We start from the raw sequence: 17,020 nt of genomic DNA, 5'->3' as shown, positions 1-17,020 counted from the left end.
GAGACGGGGGGAGCAGGCATGAGGCTGTGGGCTGGGTAGAATTCAGAGCGGCCGGCTGTGCAGAGGGGGCCCCGGCAGGCCTGGCGGAGGGGGCATGTGTGGGAGCTCATCCACCTCATGCTTTTCTTTTCCACTTTGGTGCCCAGAGGTATAGGAAATCTTTTTCTATGTGGTCAGTTAGGTGGGCGTGGGGAGGAGGAGTGCTTTCCATTTATGCCAAAGCACCATATGTGCTAGCAGCTGACCAGGGTCCCAGAGTCCTGGAAGAGAAGCTGCTGGGTTGCCACGGGGGGTTAAGCACTGAGAAGAAATCGCCCGTCGAGCGCCAGGCCAGGGTCCTGGAAACCCTAGCCCAGAGCCTTGCAGCCACACCCCTGTCTGTTCCGCTACTCCTGTTCGCATGATCCATCTTGGGTTTAGGGGAAGGGGCTTGGGTGGGAGCAGGTAGCCCAAATCCTGTGCCCCCTGACCACTGTCCTGGCCCCAGGTGTGAGAGCCTGGTGGACATTTATTCCCAGCTGCAGCAGGAGCTGGGGGCAGCTGGTGGGGAGCTTGAGCCTAAGACCCGGGCCTCCATGATGAGCCGGCTGGATGAAGTCCTGAAAACCCTTGTCACCAGGTAAGGCCCCAGCCTGGCCTAGCACAGACCTCCAGGATGGTAGTGGTTTATTGTTGTGCAGAGGGTCGCAGGAGGGCCCTGGATACGAGTTTCTCTGATCTCTTCCCCATTCCTCCCAGTTCTTTTCTGGTAGAGAAGCAGCCCCCACAGGTTCTGAAAACTCAGACCAAATTCCAGGCCGGGGTTCGATTCCTGCTGGGCCTCCGGTTCCTGGGGACCTCGGCTAAGCTTCCGCTGGTCAGAGCTGACATGGTGACTGAGAAACAGGCCCGAGAACTCAGCCTGCCCCAGGGCTCGGGGACTGGAGCGTAAGCTGGGGCTGGATTAGGCCTGTTGGGGTGATGGAGGCCAGAGCAGCCCGAGGGGCTGACCCACACAGAGAAGGATAGTGGGGAGGGAAGGGCATAGGGTGTGGGAAACCTTCCTGGCCACGGGGGAGGGGGATGAGGGCCTCATTAGAATGTCCTGGGCTGGGAAGAGTCCTGATTGGGCCAAAATGGGCACTGTCCCCTTTCTCCTAAGAACCTAAAGAGAGATGTAGATTCAGGGCCAGCAGCCCGCCATTCCCTGTAGAGCCCCAGAGAGCCCCCATACCCGCCAGCCCTGGCATGCGCTGGTTCATGCTTTCCCTCGCCCGGCAGAGAAAGCACAGGCGAGATCATCAACAACACCGTGCCGCTGGAGAACAGTGTTCCTGGGAGCTGCTGCTCCGCCCTCTTCAAGAACCTGGTGAGGGGCCCAAGCAGCGAGCAGTGGCCCCTGGGCTATGCGGGCTTGGCGAGGTGCTGGGGCCACAGGAGAAGCGGTGGCTGTCCTCACACGCTCTCCCTGTCCTTCCCCGCAGCTTCTGAAGAAGATCAAGCGGTGTGAGCGGAAAGGCACCGAGTCGGTCACCGAGGAGAAATGTGCTGTGCTCTTCTCCACCAGCTTCACGCTGGGCCCCAACAAACTCCCTATCCAGCTGCAGGTGAACAGGCTGCCCGGCCCCACCAGGTCCCATGTCCCCCTTGGCGCCATACATGGCACCTGAATCCTCGTTCCTCCTCACAGCCCCATGTACATAGGTGGTGTGTGTGGGTCTCCTTCACAAGCACCTGTGGAGCAGAGTACTGGGAATGGGCCTGAGTATGAGCACCCATTGTTTCTTTTTTTTAGAGACCAGAGTACTACAAAAACATTATGAGGCAGAGGCCCGAGAGTACAGTGGGTAGGGCGCTTGTCTTTCATGCTGCTGGCCTGGGTTTGATCCCTGGCACCAACCAGCACATGGTCCCCCCGGCCCGCTAGAAGTGATTCCTCAGCATAGAGCCAGAAGCAAGTCCCTAGTGCAGTGCTATTGCTTCCTGTTGTGGCCCCCAGTCAAACAATATCAGGTAGATACTATTACTAGCCTCTTTTTTTTTTAAATTTAAATTTTGGGACACTCTTGGCATTGCTTAGAAGTCATTCTTGGTGGTACTGGGCAATCAAGCGTGGGGGACCAAACCAGGGCCAGCCATGTGAAAGCAAGTGCCTTTCCCCCTCTACTGTGTCTCCGACCCTGCTAGCCTCATTTTGCATATGAGAACACTGCAACACAACTTAAATAATTTGCCCAAGTCAAACAGCTGCTAAAGAATTGGAGCTGGTGTTTGAAACATGGATGTCTGGCATCACGGTGACCACTTTTCCTAACGGGGCTTCAGAAAGTATTTGAGGGGCCGGAGCGATAGTATAGCAGGTACGGCATTTGTAGCTGACCCAGGTTCGATCCCTGATACCCCATGTGGTCCCCTGAGCACCTCCAGGAATAATTCCTGAGTGTAAAACCAGGAGATGTGGGGCTGGAGCGATAGCACAGCGGGTAGGGTGTTTGCCTTGATGCGGCCAATGGGTTCGATTCCCAGCATCCCATGTGGTTCCCCCGAGCACCTCCAGGAGTCATTCCTGAGTGAAGAGCCAGGAGTAGCCCCTGTGCATCACTGGGTGTGATTCCCCCCTAAAAAAAAAAAACACAAAAAAAAACAGGAGATGTGCTGCAGAACCAGCTCAGAGCCAGGAGCAATCCCTGAAGTTTGCCAGGTGTGACCCAAAAAGAAAAAAAAAAAATTTGATAGCATGAACTTTTTTTGGTGGGGGGGTTTACCTAGCAGTGCTCAGGGTTTAGTCCTGCCTCTGAGCTTTGAGGTTGCTCCTGGCAGGGCTCTTGGGGGACTATATGGAATGCCAGGGATCAAACTTGGGTCAGCCATAAGCAAGGCAAGCACTCTACCTCCTGTATTCTCACTCCAGCCCCTTGTCTTATGAACTTTTAACTCTGTCCTGGGGGTTCAATAACTTCCTTGCATCATTGGAGGCCCCTGAAGCAACTCTTCAGCTCAATAAGAAGAGCCCCTTCTTGCCCTCCACAGGCCCTGTCGCTGCCCCTGGTGGTCATTGTCCACGGCAACCAAGACAACAATGCCAAAGCCACCATCTTGTGGGACAATGCCTTCTCGGAGATGGTAAGGAAAGATCTGATCTGTGGGAGAGGGGAAAAGACAAGGTCAGCATGAACTTGAACACAGGGCTGTGGGTCAGTGAGGTGGCAGGTAAGCTCAAATGAGAATGATCTTAATTCCTTCTCATGAACCTGTCTGTATACTTCTTACCTCTTTTTTTTTTTTAAAAGCTTGGCGGATTTTATTTATTTATTTATTTTTGCTTTTTGGGTCATACTCAGTGATGCTCGGGGGTCACTCCTGGCTCTGCACTCAGGAATCCCTCCTGGCGGTGCTGGGAGACCATATGGGATGCCAGGGGATCGAACCCTGGTTGACCGCATGTAAGGCAAACGCCCTACCCGCTGTACTATCGCTCCAGCCCCTCACCTCTTTTGTAGAACAGGCTTAACTATCATGTAGCACTCAAAATTACTGTGGCAAAGCACCATCTTTGTGAACCAGCTCGAGGGACTGCTGAAGTTGGGGAGGCGGTCAGGGGAAGGTACACACGTGAGGCCCACCTGAGGGAAAAGAGGGATGATGACTGAGGCAGTTTCTTCTCCTTTCCTCATCCCCTCAGGATCGTGTGCCCTTTGTGGTATCAGAGCGGGTGCCCTGGGAGAAGATGTGTGAAACTCTGAACCTCAAGTTCATGGCTGAGGTGGGGACCAGCCAGGGGCTGCTTCCAGACCACTTCCTCTTTCTGGCTCAGAAGATCTTCAATGACAACAGCCTCAGCACAGAGGCCTTCCAGCACCGTTCAGTGTCCTGGTCACAGTTCAATAAGGTCATTCCCCTCCCCTTCAGCCTGCCATGGCCAAGCTCTTCATCCCCACGTTGTTTGGGAACTCCCCACTTTTTGGCCAAGGGTGGCCTCTTGGATGTTCACAATTTTCCCTCACCACGAAGACCTCCATCATCGACCCAGGCAGGAAGGTGCCTTGGCCTCTGGGGTCAGCTCATAAGCTGTGCTCTCTGGCAACCCTCTGGTTCTCTGGCCCTCCCTCCTCCTGACCAATCATTTGCATGACTCATTTAGATTGTGTGTAAACACGACTTGGATTCAAAATGACTTTGACCCATTGGGAAAATAGTTCCTGTTGCAACCAATGGGCATGCAATACCTCAGAGACACAGATAGCAAATACCAGCTCACTTGATGCCAGGCACTGTGCCCAGCCCTCAAGTATTTCATCTTGATTAACCCTCCCCATGTTCCTATGAGGTAGGTACTACTGTCAACCCTGTTTCACAGATCAGGAACTCGATGTTCACAGGGGCTAAATAGTTTGTTCAAGGCCTCACAGAAGGTGAGTGACATGGCTGGGATGGCCCCTTATGTTTCTAACTCTTGCGTCCAGTTACCATAGCTGACTGCCTCTGGGGCCAGAGAGATTGGCTCATTGGGCTGATTGCAGGCTTTGCATGCAGGACGCCCTGGTTCAGTCCCAGCACCACATACTCGAGAATCACTGGGAAAAATCCCCAAAAACAGAGTCAGGAGTAGCTCCTGTGCACCAGTGGAGATAGCCAAACCCCCTTCAACCCAACCCAAATTTTACTGCTTCTTAAGAAAGGTGTGACTCAGGACTGGTCTATTACAAGAACGGGGAAAAAAGACAGAGAAATAGTACAGGGGTGTTTGCTTTGCAATGTGATTAATCCTACTTCAATCCTCAGCACTGCATGGTCTTCCTAGTATTGTGGGGTGCAGTTCTAGAGTCCCCCTGAGCACTGCTGAGTGTGGTCTGGGAAATCCCTAGCACCCCAAGACTTGAGCGATATTGAATCCACAGGCTCATGTACTGACCCATTTGACCTAGTGGCTTGCCTAGACCTCGTGGGTCCCCTACCCAAAAAAAGGAGTGGAGAGAAAAAGGAAAAAAGATCTCACTATCTTGGTTGAGACCAGATCAGTTGGATGAACACAGCCATGTGCTGCTGTCTTAGAGATAAGACGGGCCAGAGAAGTAGCTCAAGGGGCTGAGAACATGCTTTTGGGTTTGATCCCTGACACAGCACTGTCTCCCAGCACCACCAGGAGCAGTGCCTGAACCCTGTGCTGGAGTAACTCCTGAGTACTTCCGGGTGTTATAGTCCCCTGGAAATACAAACACGAAATAAAAAATAGGGGCTGAAGTGATAGTGCAATGGGTAAGGCCATTGCATTGCATGCAGATGACTCCAGTTCAATTCCTAGCACCGCATACTATCCCCCTGAGCACCAGGAGTGATCCTGAGCACAGAGACAGGAGTAACCCCTGAGCACAGCGAGTTGTGTCCCCAAAACAAAGAAAAGCCCGTATTTCCAGAGGATGTTTTAGTAATGGGGTATAGTCTATGCACCACACTTCCAGGTCTCATTATAATTGTGCAGAGCAGTGATTATGAGCCCACACCCCCACTGGTTCAGGCCTGAACAAATTAATATGGTTTTGCTGTTCCTCCATCTTTAAGGAGGGAGAGTTCTAGGACCTACCTCCTTGAGCTTGAGGGATGATACTAGTTCTAATAAAGGGAAGGGCTCAGAATAGGGCCTGGCTCACTCCTCCAAAGAAAGCCACTGCTGTGGTCTCATATCCAGATTGGCCCCTGAGGCCTGTGCCTCCAAGGCATTCACAGCCTGTCCTACCCAGGCTCCAGTTCTGGCCCTGCCCTGCTCACACCTCTTCCCCTTCTGACAGGAGATCCTGCTGGGTCGTGGCTTCACCTTTTGGCAATGGTTCGATGGTGTGCTAGACCTCACCAAACGCTGTCTCCGGAGCTACTGGTCCGATCGGTGAGTTCCTGCCCCAGGAGACCAGAGTACTTGTATCTCCAGCCCCCTTTTCATACTCAGCCCCTCACCCCTCACCATCCTCTCCTTCCTCCTCCCAGGCTCATCATCGGCTTCATCAGCAAACAGTACGTCACTAACCTTCTTCTCAACCAGCCAGATGGAACCTTCCTCCTTCGCTTCAGTGACTCAGAGATCGGTGGCATCACCATTGCCCATGTCATCCGGGGTCAGGATGGTGAGGCCACCCCCGCCTATACAATGTCTCTGCGCCTCTGCCCTCTGGGGTTGCTCCTGGGAAAGAAACGCCCCTGACGCCAACCCTGAGTTTCAGGAAGTTTTTCCTTGGGTCCATTGTCTTCACTCTGTGTCCAGATCCTTCTTATGTGAGCTCTGTGAGAGTAGACCACCCCCCCCCACCCCCCACCCCGCCCCCAGGAGCCGCCACTTGGAATCCTCCCCTAGCCCTTGGTGGATGATGAATGACTCCTGGGGGAGGTGGTGGGGAAGGAGAGGAAAGCCTGGCGAGGCGGCTCAGGGCCTCCCTTCTCTCGCAGGTTCCTCACAGATCGAGAACATTCAGCCTTTTTCTGCCAAAGACCTGTCCATTCGCTCCCTGGGGGACCGGATTCGGGATCTTGTCCAGCTCAAAAACCTCTACCCCAACAAACCCAAGGATGAGGCTTTCCGGAGCCACTACAAGCGTGAGCTGAAGCTGGCGGTCCTGATTCCCTGCTGCCCGCTCTCCTGCTCCCAGCTGCCTCACTCCTGGCCCCTCGAATGTCAACCCTGACCCCCTACTTTTCTGAGTCCCGTCTCTAGCAGCCATGCCCACCCATTCCCATTGTGTCCTCCCTGACCCTGGAACATAGCCTCCCTCTCCTTTCCACAGTTGAGCAGATGGGGAAGGATGGCAGGGGCTATGTCCCGGCCACCATCAAGATGACAGTGGAAAGGTGAGGATAGGAGTGGTTACGGGTGGTGCCAGGACAACCTGAAGGGAGGGGCCTGTCCCCTCAGTCAGTCACAGGACCCTTCCTTCCTGCAGCATGGACCAGCCCCTTCCCACCTCGGAGCCCCAAATACCTCCCAGAGGACCCTCTTATGGTCATGGAATGAACCCCAACTCCTCTTTGAGCCGCTGCTCAGAAATGTAAGACACTTGAGGGATGGTAACGGGGAAGCTGGGAGAGCTGGGCTGAAGCAGGGGATTTTCCCACGAAAGGACTGCCCTCGCCTGCACATCAGGAGGGGCACCCAGGGAAAAGACTGCCATCTGGGATCTGCTTTCTTTCCCCAGGTCCACGGTGTTCCCTTCACACCCTCACCCCCACTCCTATCCAGAACCTGTGCTGCAAAACTTCTCAAAGTAAGGGAAAGGACCTGGGGGGGGGGGGCTCAGGGGAGACCACCTGCAAGGGCGATGGGTATTTACATTGGTGGGAAACACTTCTGCGAGAGAGGCAGGCAATATGCTACTATCCTTTCCTTGTCTCCTCTCTTTTCCCCACTCAAGCTGGAGTGCTGAAAAGCCAGACTTCCTTGGCACCGAGAGATAGTATAGGGCTTAAGTGCGTCGCCGAACCTGGTTCCAATTCTGGTACCATATAGGTCCCCCGAGTCCCTACAGTACTGATTCCTGAGCACAGAGTCAGGAGTAATCCCTGAGCACCATCAGATGTGGTCTAAAACACTCCTCTTCCAGAAAAAAAAAAGTCCAAGCTCCCTGGGTCTGAATTCCAGCTCTTCCACACACTGACTTTGGCAAGCTACTTAACTCTACTGCTCATCTGTAAAATGGGAATAATTATAAAACTACTTGGCTCAGAAGTAAAGATTTGCCTTGTAAGTGGGAGACTCAGGTTCCAATCCGACTTTTTTTCTTTTTGGGGTCACACCCGGCGATGCACAGGGGTTACTCCTGACTCTGCACTCAGGAATTACCCCTAGCGATGCTCAGGGGACCATATGGGATGCTGGGAATCGAACTCAGTTCGGATCTATGTGCAAGGCAAACGCCCTACTAGCTGTGCTATCAATCCAGCCCCGCGATCCTGACATTTTATGGTTCCCCAAGAACCGAACCAGGAGTAGCTCTTGAGCACCACCAGGTGTGGTCCAGAAACCAAAAAATAAAATAAAATAAAATAAAAACACTAACAGCACCTTCCTCATGGAATAATTGTGGTTAAATGAGTTGACAAAATGAGCATCATAGTCAAGGTGAGCATCATACCTGGGGTCCTCTCTTTTCCCCACTTGTCTCCTCTCAAACAAAAATATTTTGTTTGGGGGCCACATCTAGCAGTGCTTGGGGGTTACACTCAGTAAGTTCTTGGGAGTTACTTCCAGCAGTGCTTGGTATGACTAAGAGGGGCCAAGAATCAAACCCAGGGCTGTTTGGGCCTTCAGAGCCTGCACTCAGCCCACGGAGCTCTCTCAGTCCCTGACACCTGTTTGACAGGAGAAGCCTGAGCTCCCAGAGCAGAGAGAAATGGCTTGCCTGGGCCTATGCTGATAGAGCAGCTGAGTCTGGGAAAAGGAACCTGAAATTCTTGTTCCTCACTCAAGTGTTCCTGAACGCGCAACCCTCTGTGCAGGCCCAGCCTTCCCTGCCCTTAACAGTGCTCTCTGTCCTGTCTCTAGCAGTAACCTGCACATGTCCTCCAGCATGGGCCAGCAGATCATGACTTTTGACCACCCGTGAGTGATGACCCCTGCCCTCCCCCATTCATTACTAGCTCCCCAGCTGCATTCCCGGTGTCTCATCTCATCTCTCTGATCCAGCAGGGGGCTGCTGCCCTGCCAGCCTCAGGAGCATGCGGTACCCAGCACTGACCACCTGGATGTGACCATGGCAGAGAGCTGCCTGAGTGAGCAGGTGACAGGATTCCCTCATGGCACCTGGTGAGTGGCAGCCTGGGGTAGTGGCGTAGGGGCAGCAGCTGGAGGTATGGGCGCTGTACCTACCCCCAGTGCTTCTCCCTTTCTTCTTTGCAGGGTCGGGGAAGACATGTTCCCGCCCTTGCTCCCTCCCACGGATCAGGATCTCACCAAGCTACTGGAGGGGCAAGGAGAGTCCGCAGCCCACCCTGTCCTGCAGGCCCCCTCCTACATGCAGTCTGGGATCCCCATGTCCCACATGGACCTAAGGGCCAACCCTAGTTGGTGAGCCAGAGCTGGAGGGGGAACCCAGCGAGACAGCTCCCACACCGCCACGGACCTGATCTGGACCACCCACCGGCCCCCACTCTGGCCTAGAAGCCCCGGAGGCTTTTGTCCTATCCCCACCTACTCCTTGGTCAGGAGGAAAGACCATTGGCGGGAGACTTGCAGTGGGCGGAGCCTAACCGCTCCTTCCCTCCTACCACACACCCCTGCCCTCCCACATTCAGTCCTGGAAAAGGAATTCCGGCTCCGAAAGTGAGACACGTTCCAGCATGCCTGCACACACAAACACACACGTGTGAAAACACGTGCCTGCGCGCGCGCACACATACACTCTCCCTCCCTGTAAGAATGGGGCTGAAAGGAAGAGGCTGGGCCGAGGCGCAGGCTTCTCGACTGCCCAGAGCCCAGCATTCCCAGGCAGCAGCATGCAGCCTCGTGCACATATTGCCCGAGAGACTGGGGACAGACAGCGTGCACGGGCTTGGAAAGCAGTTCAGAGACTTTGGGCACCGAGAGAAACAAGGGATCTCGACATAGTTACTGATGTGGGTTTTGCCCAGATTAAAAACGTATTCCGGAGAGTCCCCAGTTCCTGTCCACCAGATGGAGGCATTCAGTTCTGCATGAGTGCGGGAGCACAGACTCCCTGTGTGTGTGTGTAGCCAGAAGGATGTCACACCGTGTCTTGTGAGCAACACCACCACCCATCTAGTGTTGCCCGGATGACAAAATAATGTTGGGGAGCTGCCTCAGAGCCCAGTGTGCTGATGGCCTCAGTGATGCATGGATGTCAGCCCCGGGTCTTCAGTTTCAACGGTCCCACAGGCCTCTACAGCAGCTGCGACATCTACAAAGGGCTGGAGCTTCGTGCCTTGGAACTGCCGCTCTTTCCTGGAGAGAGGGATCACAGTCTGGTGCTCAGCTGTGCTCCACTCGGTGTATTAGAGGGCCCTACCCTCTGCTGCTTGTTTGCTCCCTCACTGACAGCTGCCCTTCACTCCCCATCCCGTGCCACCCTTCCTTCCTTTTGCGGGGAGAGGGTCATAGATCCTAAGCCATAAAATAAATTTTATTCCAAAATAACAAAATAAATAATCTACTGTACACAATCTGAAAAGAAAGATGCTCTAACTGCTCAGAGAGGGGCTGCGGCCCAGACCCCAGCTGAGGGAGACCCTGAGTCCAATCGAGGCCTCCAGAGGGGACCGGTGAAGGGGGACCCCCGTTCCTCCTCCTCCCGGAGAGGGCAAGAGGAAGAGTTGCTGAGGACTTGGGAGAGAGATGGGGGTGGGTGGGTAGACTGCAGCACTTGTTAAATTAAAGAGACAAACTAGAAGCACAAAAATGGGGGTGCAAAGGGGAGGAGGTACAGGTCCAGTGTTCCTAGGCCCCCGGTTCTTGGGGAGAATGTTTCCATTTTTAGCTGCTGGACCTTCCCAGGGAAGTCCCCCTGTCCCCCATGTCCAAACTATGTCCAACTGCATCAAACTAGTCCACTGGTTCAAGCTAGAGTGGGAGTGTGTTGGTTAAGGGAGGGGGAACCCCAAATGCTCTGGCGGCAGTTCTTGCCCCCTTGCTCTGGGCGCCGCTGAGGGGCACCACGCACCCTCCTTGCGTCCTCTTGCAGGCCCCTGCTGGTTATTGCTTGAAGCCCCATAGTTCCGTGTCCATGGAGCTGGTGGGGAGGCAGACGGGCAGCGGAAGGGTCCAGGGCTGCGAGCTGATCCAGAGTGCAGGGTCTGTGAGCGCCCCAAGTCCAAGGTGCCGGGAGTGGGGGCACCAGCGTCCCCCTTACTGCCGGCTGGCCTCTGCCTCCACCTTCACGCTGCTCCTCCGACCTTCCACCAGCGCGGGAAGGGGTGCCGGGGCCGGGCACCGGTCCAGCAGTCCTTCCTCGAACTCTGCGGGGAGAAGGGGAAGGGATGGGTCACGGGGGTGCGTGTGTAGGAGGGTGGGGGCGCGGGGGGGGGGGCGGCTGCAGAGACACGGTGGGGAGCCAGAGGCCGGTGAAGAAGAGCTCGCTGAATTCCTGCCTGCCATCCATCGCGTGTCTACCCCGGCCCGGGTGCGGGCACCCCCTCCCCTTTCTGGCTGTGTGTAGCTCTCTGTCTCTGTGTGTGTCTCTCTTTCTCTGTCTCTCCCGCCTCCGCTCCGCTGGAATTTCTGGTTCTGTCAGGAGCTGTGGGGGCGGCTTGGCTCTGACCTCTCCCCCTCCCCCCCTTGCCAGGCTCCGCCGCCCCCACCCATCCCTGGCCCCCTCCCAGGCCCCGCCCACCCTGCCTCGCGCCCCCCCCCAAGTTCTTAGAAGCCAAATCAGGGGGAACACAGGAAGCCAGCCTCCCAGCTCCACCCCCAAAAAGAGCCCCTCTTCTAGTCCCCGCCCCCACTTCCCACCCACACACAGTTTAAAAATACCAAGCCAGGGTTGGTGGCTTTGTCTGCTGCGTCACTCTCAGCCCAGCCGCTGCCCGGCCCTCCACTGGCCTGCTCCCTGCCCCCCACCCCAGCCACACACACAGCACCCACCCCTTGGGCTCCTCCACTCCCAACACCACCCAGCCACCCCGACTTCGAGCCTGCCCCACCCTCCTGCTACCTAAGGAGCTGACAGCTACGACCCTCCGACCCTCCTTCACGTGCTCTGGCACCCTGCTTCCCATTCCTGTTCCTTAGGGTCACACCCCCGGGGGGAGGGGCCCTTTGGGGTCCTCTCGGCAGTCCAGCGGCTGCAGCCCAACCATCCTCCTGCCCTCTCGGGTGGCCCCATCCCTCTTCCTCCCGCCTGGCCCCAGGACACCAGAACTGCCACGTCTGCGTGGGGCCTTGGGGCAGGGCTGCTTGGGGACAGCGCTGCCGGCTGCCTCACCTGCGAGAGGCGGCTTCGCAGGCACACAGGGGCTGAGGCGGCCCACGCGGTCGTGGGAGACGAGGCGGGCGAGCCGCAGCCCCTCATCCATCAGTGTCTGCTGCAGGATGTGGCGGCTCCACAGCCCATGGGCTGGCAATGCCAGCGGCAGGTCAGCAGGGGGCGGCGTCAGCCTTGGGCATGACCCCACAGCTGTGGGCATGGGCACGGGTCAGGTGAGGGGCTAAAAGTCCCCGGACCCCCCACCCTCAAGCGCACAGCCGGACCCAGCAGCCCAAGCCCTTCGCCCTTGCCGGCCAAGACCGCCCAGCCCCCTTCCAGGCCGACGCCCCTCCTCCCTCCTACTCTACTCCGCCCCCTCCGGCCCCCCAGTGCGGTGGAGCGGGCTCAGGCACACTCACCCTGCAAGTGGCCGTCCAAGCTCTCCCCTGACAGGCTGGCACTGTCCTCCTCCAAGCTGGGGCGGTATGGGGGTGCATAGGACTCCGCGCCAGTGGGAGGCTGCTGGATTTCAGAGTGACTCTGTTCTCCAACCTGTGGATATCCCAGAGGGGAAATGAGGACTTGTCGGGCCCAGTGGGGGAAGGCTGCCCCAGGGGCTTCTAGATATCTGGAAAACCTACCTCCTGTTTCAGCTTTTTCAGCGGGGGGCCTCCCAGTTCTTCAGGGTGGAGCCTGCAAAGATGGAGCGGGATAAGGAGGAAGAGGTCGGGAAGGGGGCACTACGTAGCTGGCACAGAGCCTAGGGAGGGGCGCGTGTGCTGTTTGGAGATTGGGGTGTGCTGTGAAGCAGCAGTCCCTCACACATGCATTCTGGTTGTGTGTGTGTGGGGGGGCAGAGATGGGTGGGAGGAGTTGCCAAACTTTATGACTTGGCCAAATGGTGGGGCTATGCCAGCAGAAGGAAAGCAGCCCCAAAGCCCCCAGCCCTGCAGGCGCGGCCCTGAGTCAGCTCCAGGGCAGAAAGAGAAGGGCTGGAGAAATCGGTCTCACCTGGAACCCTTCAAGGACGACAGGTAGGTGCTCTCCCGGGCGACCTGGCGCGAGAGAGAGAAGAGCTCCACTCTCCGCAGTAACAGTGTGTTGTCCCTCATGCAGAACTGGGCTGCGGCCTCATTGATGGTCAGCTGTGGAGAAGGCCCCCAGAGCATCAGCATCCTGACTCCCCTGCTGCCTTGCCCAGGCCGCCCCACATCCCTCCACCCTCAACTAAAATCTGCCATCAGAGCTTACTTGGCTGATGACACTACCTGAGCCGTTTTCCCCCTTTGTTTTAGGGCCACAGCTGGCAGTGCTCAGAGCTCATTCTTGGCTCTGCACTCAGGGATCACTCCCGACAGGCTCAGGGGACTTTATGGGGTGCCAGGGATCAAACCTGGGTAGACTGCATGCCAGGCAAACACCCTACCTACTGTACTATCACTCTGTGCCCAACCCTGAGGTTTCTGAGGTGGGAGACAGATCAGCACCCCTTCTTCCTAGGAGTGCCTAGGCTACTTCGACTTTCTGGGGTCCCCAGTGGCATACATTGGGACACCTGGATTTCACCGCGCTTCTTTACTTGGTCGAAGAGGGGGACGCTGCAACAGGGATGGGGTCTGAGCCAGGGGTCCTGGTCCCATGGGGCCCTCACCTCGTGCAAGCTCAGCTGCTTTCCCTCCCGCCGTTTAGAGTCGAAGCGGCCGTAGATGATGCTGTATTTGCGGATCTCCTCCTCCTTCTGACTGTCATTATCGTCCATCTCAAAGATGTGCCCCACACTCCGAGCCAACTTCTTGTTCAGTTTCAACAGGGAGGTCACCTCTCCAGCATCCCCCCTCGGGAAGCTCCGGAAGATCCTCTCCACACTCTCCACCACCATGCGCACCATGTCAGGCTCCAGGCGATCAGGGCCACCCCCAGCTCCACCAGTGGCCAGCCCACCAGCCCCAGTCCCCTCAGGGACCCCTCCCCCTGCAGGTGGGGAGAAGGGGGGCGAGCCGGCCTCCTCTTCTCCTCCCGCCCCAACATCAGACTCTGGAGTGCTCCTGCCTGGCCAGATCCGAGGGTCCCCTGCCCCAGGTCCCCCGGGCAACGGTGACAGTTTCTCTCCAAGTTCAAGGGGGCTCTTGGGACTAAAACTGCGGGCACTGCCCGCCTTTTCCCCTGGGCTGCCGTGCCCATTGCTCATGCTCCCCTTGCGGGTGCCCGCAGTCTCAGAGATCTTGAAGAGTGGGATGCTGGAGACCGGCACGGCAGGTACCGGCTGGCTGAAGAGCCCCGGGTTGGTGGCCCACTCTCTCAGGGCCTTCTGGAGGCGCCGCACATGGAGGGGCTTGGTGGCCATGCCCACGAGTGCCATGATCTCCAGGAACTCCTCCTCACCCGCCTCGCACAGCTGCTGCACGTCGTCCCCTCCCTGCTGGATGAAGGTCTCATAGTAGGAAAGGAGGTTGGCGCGCTGCAGGACCCGGTACAGCTGCAGCTCCCCCAGTGTCCGAGGCAGTGCCATGGCTCGGGCACTGGGCCTGAAAAGGAGGCGCAGGAGAGAGAGGAGGGGGCATCAGTGCAAGCCCCCTGCGGAGTACCAACCCACACAGCAGTTCTCGTTCCTGCCAGCATCTAGGCCCCCTGCCCAGATCTGAGCACTGCCTCTGGGTATCGCCTGAGACCTGGCAGTGCCACCCCTGACTGGCCCCGGGGCAGCCAGTCACTGCCCTTAGCTCTTTGGGGGCAAGTGGACATTGAGCACTGTGGCCGGCTCACAGCCCTGGGAGAACAGGCCCTGCCCCTACTCGGAGTATGGTCTGCACCTTCCAACCCAAATCCCACTCCCCCGCCCCCGATGGCATCCGGAGCCAGGCTCCCACAGTGGACGGGCTAGCCTCACTCTTTGCTGGCATCCTGCCCGGGTGGCTAAGGGAGGGGTGTGGCGCTTTCCCAGCTGGTCCCGCTCAGAGAGCCAGCGGGAGGCCCCTGGCCCTCTCTCCCCTCAGTTTCCCCTTTGTTAGGCAGTCTTTGCACACTCTGCCCCCATCCCTAGATGCTCCCCTCTCTTCCAGACTGTCCAGGGCCCCTCTCCCCACAGCAAACTTCCCCCACCTGCCAGGGAGGTAGGCCCATCCCTTCAGCTCAGACACGAAGAGGCGAGGTGCCTCAATTGTTCTGCTCGGGGGCCTGTTCCGCCCCCACAGACTCCCACAGTGGAAGAGTCTGTGGGCGAAAAGCGCCCGGGGGCTCCCGCCTACACGCCTTTCCCTCATTTTCCACCCACATCTTCAGGTGGAGTGGGGGAGCGGCTGCACGCAGTCCCTCCCCGCTGCGAACAGGGGTCCAGAACCGGGAAGGGCCATTGGGGCAGGTCCAGCTTCACAGTCCACCGATGCTCGCTGGGCTCAAAACCCGTGCCCAGTGCCAGCGCCGAGCTGAGCCCGCTCAGCGCCCCCCCCCCCGCCTTCCATTGTTGCCAGCCAGAACTCCAGGGCTTCCCTGGCTCCTAGGGGCCCCCCACATTCTTTACAGAGGGTTCACATGCCAGGTCATGCCCAGAGTCAGTGGGGCCGGAGAGCCAGGCACTGCTCTCCCACAGCCAGCTCCATCAGCTCCCCGCCTGCTCCCAAGGCCCCCTAACTCCAAGACGCACCCCCTTTTCCAGCAGTCTCCACCCCCCACCCCCGTTCCGCTCCCCTCGTCCTCTCCTCGACCTCCGCCCTCCGGACCCCTCTCCGAGTCCGGCTCCACCCCTCTCCAATCCCCGCCGCTTCCCGGTCGCCACTCACTTGGCTCGGGGCTGCGGGGTCCGGCGGGCGCTGTCACCTCCGCCCGGCGGCTGCTCGGCGGCGGGGGAGGGCGCTCTGTGCATGGACGGCCGGAGGACCCCGCGGCGCCCCTGCGGTGCTCGGCGCTCGGCGCCCGCTGCGCGCTGCGCCCTGGCCGGCGCGCGAGGCCGTGTCCGCCGCGGCCGGGCTCCGTCCCTCCCTCCGCGGCTCCTCTCCGCGAGCCTCGGCGCCGCTGTCTGTGCTCTGCCCCCCTCCCTGCCTCCCCGGTTGCGCTCGCCGCCTCTCCGCGCCTCCGCCCCCGCAGGACGCACGGGGAGCGAGGCCCGGCGCGGCGCTGGCTGCCGGGCGGGAGGAGGGCGTGGGCAGGGCCGGGGGCGGGGGCCGGGGGCGGGGGGCGGGAGCCCGGGCGGCGGGACCGGCCGCCGCGACGCCGCGGCGGAGACGCCGGGGGAGGCGGAGACGGGGGAGGGGGCGTGGAGCAGGAGGCGGGGGCGGGCGCTCGCCGCCCGGGCGCCGAGCTGCCGCGCTGGGCACCGAGGTGACCGGGGCCGGGAGGTGGAGGGCGGGCTCGGGCCGGCGGGCGGGGCGAGGTCGCTCGGTGCCGCCCACGCCGGATGCACAGCCGGCCCTCTCCGCGCCCACGCACCCACGTGAGCGCCCAGCCGGCGACATTCCTGCTCCCCCCGCCCCGCCAGCCCCTCCGAGCCGAGTTTCACAACCACGCACAGGTACACAAAGCCCGCGAAGCGCACCGACGCGCACACGCGCCGAAGCAACGCGGCGGGCCTGGCGCTGCCGTGCGTGTGGATGTCACCGGAGCCGGGCGAAGTTGGCGGCGACTCGGGGCGCGCGGCTCTCGTCGCGCCTGCGTCTGCCTGCCCCGGAGCGTGCGTCTGGGGCCGGAACCCGGGGGTGCCGCAGGTCTCTCTTGGCTGCCCGGCCCACCGCCACCCGCCCAGAAACCCCGGTCTCCCGCAGGGCCCCGTCCCCGTCTCCCCGGTCTCCCGCAGCCCGGTCCCTGGTCCACGCCGAAGTTTGGGGAGCAGGAATGGGCGGGTTACGCTGGAAACTGGCGCTGGGGCGCGCTGGTTTTCCCGCGCCCAGGTCAGGCCGGGAGGGGAGAGGGACCTTCCTCGACTCGCCACACCCAGTTTGCTGAGGATCAGGAGCGTCTGGTCCTGGGGACCTGGGTGGCGAAAGCGGGCTAAGGAGGTACCACTCCCGGGGACTCCGCCTGGAGTCAAGCGGGAAAACGGACCAGAGGCTGGGGGCGTCCCGGGATGTGGAGGGAGCGCTCCTTCGGGGAGCCTCGCCCCCCGCCCCCCTCCGCAACCTTCCTCCCTGCCTTGTTTCTCCTAGCCCCATCTG

The 17,020-nt window shown here is 59.1% G+C and overlaps 2 protein-coding genes across 4 annotated transcripts in view; one reads left to right on the top strand and one right to left on the bottom strand.

Moving 5' to 3' along the window:
- The window catches only part of STAT6 (signal transducer and activator of transcription 6), a 44,791-nt gene extending 34,563 nt beyond the window's left edge, over nucleotides 1-10,228 (top strand). Inside the window, exons 8-22 of one of the 2 annotated variants that reach the window (XM_056117633.1) lie at nucleotides 488-619; nucleotides 739-927; nucleotides 1,261-1,348; nucleotides 1,464-1,586; nucleotides 3,010-3,102; nucleotides 3,662-3,868; nucleotides 5,766-5,860; nucleotides 5,959-6,095; nucleotides 6,415-6,561; nucleotides 6,750-6,813; nucleotides 6,906-7,010; nucleotides 7,158-7,226; nucleotides 8,504-8,560; nucleotides 8,645-8,764; nucleotides 8,858-10,228. In XM_056117633.1, coding sequence (XP_055973608.1) covers nucleotides 488-619; nucleotides 739-927; nucleotides 1,261-1,348; nucleotides 1,464-1,586; nucleotides 3,010-3,102; nucleotides 3,662-3,868; nucleotides 5,766-5,860; nucleotides 5,959-6,095; nucleotides 6,415-6,561; nucleotides 6,750-6,813; nucleotides 6,906-7,010; nucleotides 7,158-7,226; nucleotides 8,504-8,560; nucleotides 8,645-8,764; nucleotides 8,858-9,029 — 1,798 coding nt within the window. In that variant the 3' untranslated portion in view covers nucleotides 9,030-10,228. The remainder of the gene's footprint in view (nucleotides 1-487; nucleotides 620-738; nucleotides 928-1,260; nucleotides 1,349-1,463; nucleotides 1,587-3,009; nucleotides 3,103-3,661; nucleotides 3,869-5,765; nucleotides 5,861-5,958; nucleotides 6,096-6,414; nucleotides 6,562-6,749; nucleotides 6,814-6,905; nucleotides 7,011-7,157; nucleotides 7,227-8,503; nucleotides 8,561-8,644; nucleotides 8,765-8,857) is intronic. The other variant, XM_056117632.1, reaches the window with a different exon arrangement.
- Nucleotides 10,077-16,019, bottom strand: NAB2 (NGFI-A binding protein 2). 2 transcript variants are annotated; one of them, XM_056117634.1, is made up of 7 exons: nucleotides 15,653-16,014; nucleotides 13,528-14,401; nucleotides 12,888-13,021; nucleotides 12,518-12,569; nucleotides 12,296-12,428; nucleotides 11,895-12,086; nucleotides 10,077-10,929 (listed from the first exon to the last, which is right to left on the bottom strand). In XM_056117634.1, the coding sequence occupies exons 1-7, from the start codon at nucleotides 15,733-15,735 to the stop codon at nucleotides 10,820-10,822; spliced, it is 1,578 nt and encodes a 525-aa protein (XP_055973609.1). In that variant the 5' UTR covers nucleotides 15,736-16,014; the 3' UTR covers nucleotides 10,077-10,819. The 2 variants fall into 2 exon arrangements, with proteins under 2 accessions (XP_055973609.1, XP_055973611.1); XM_056117636.1 differs by lacking the exon at nucleotides 11,895-12,086 and having other exon boundaries at nucleotides 15,653-16,019.
- Nucleotides 16,020-17,020: the final 1,001 nt, after the last annotated feature.

This window comes from Sorex fumeus, unplaced genomic scaffold (genome assembly GCF_029834395.1).
Source record: "Sorex fumeus unplaced genomic scaffold, SorFum_2.1 ptg000035l, whole genome shotgun sequence".
In the NCBI taxonomy this organism is placed as follows: domain Eukaryota; kingdom Metazoa; phylum Chordata; class Mammalia; order Eulipotyphla; family Soricidae; genus Sorex; species Sorex fumeus.
Note: the sequence above shows the minus strand (reverse complement) of the source record. Positions and strands in the feature narration are given on the sequence as shown.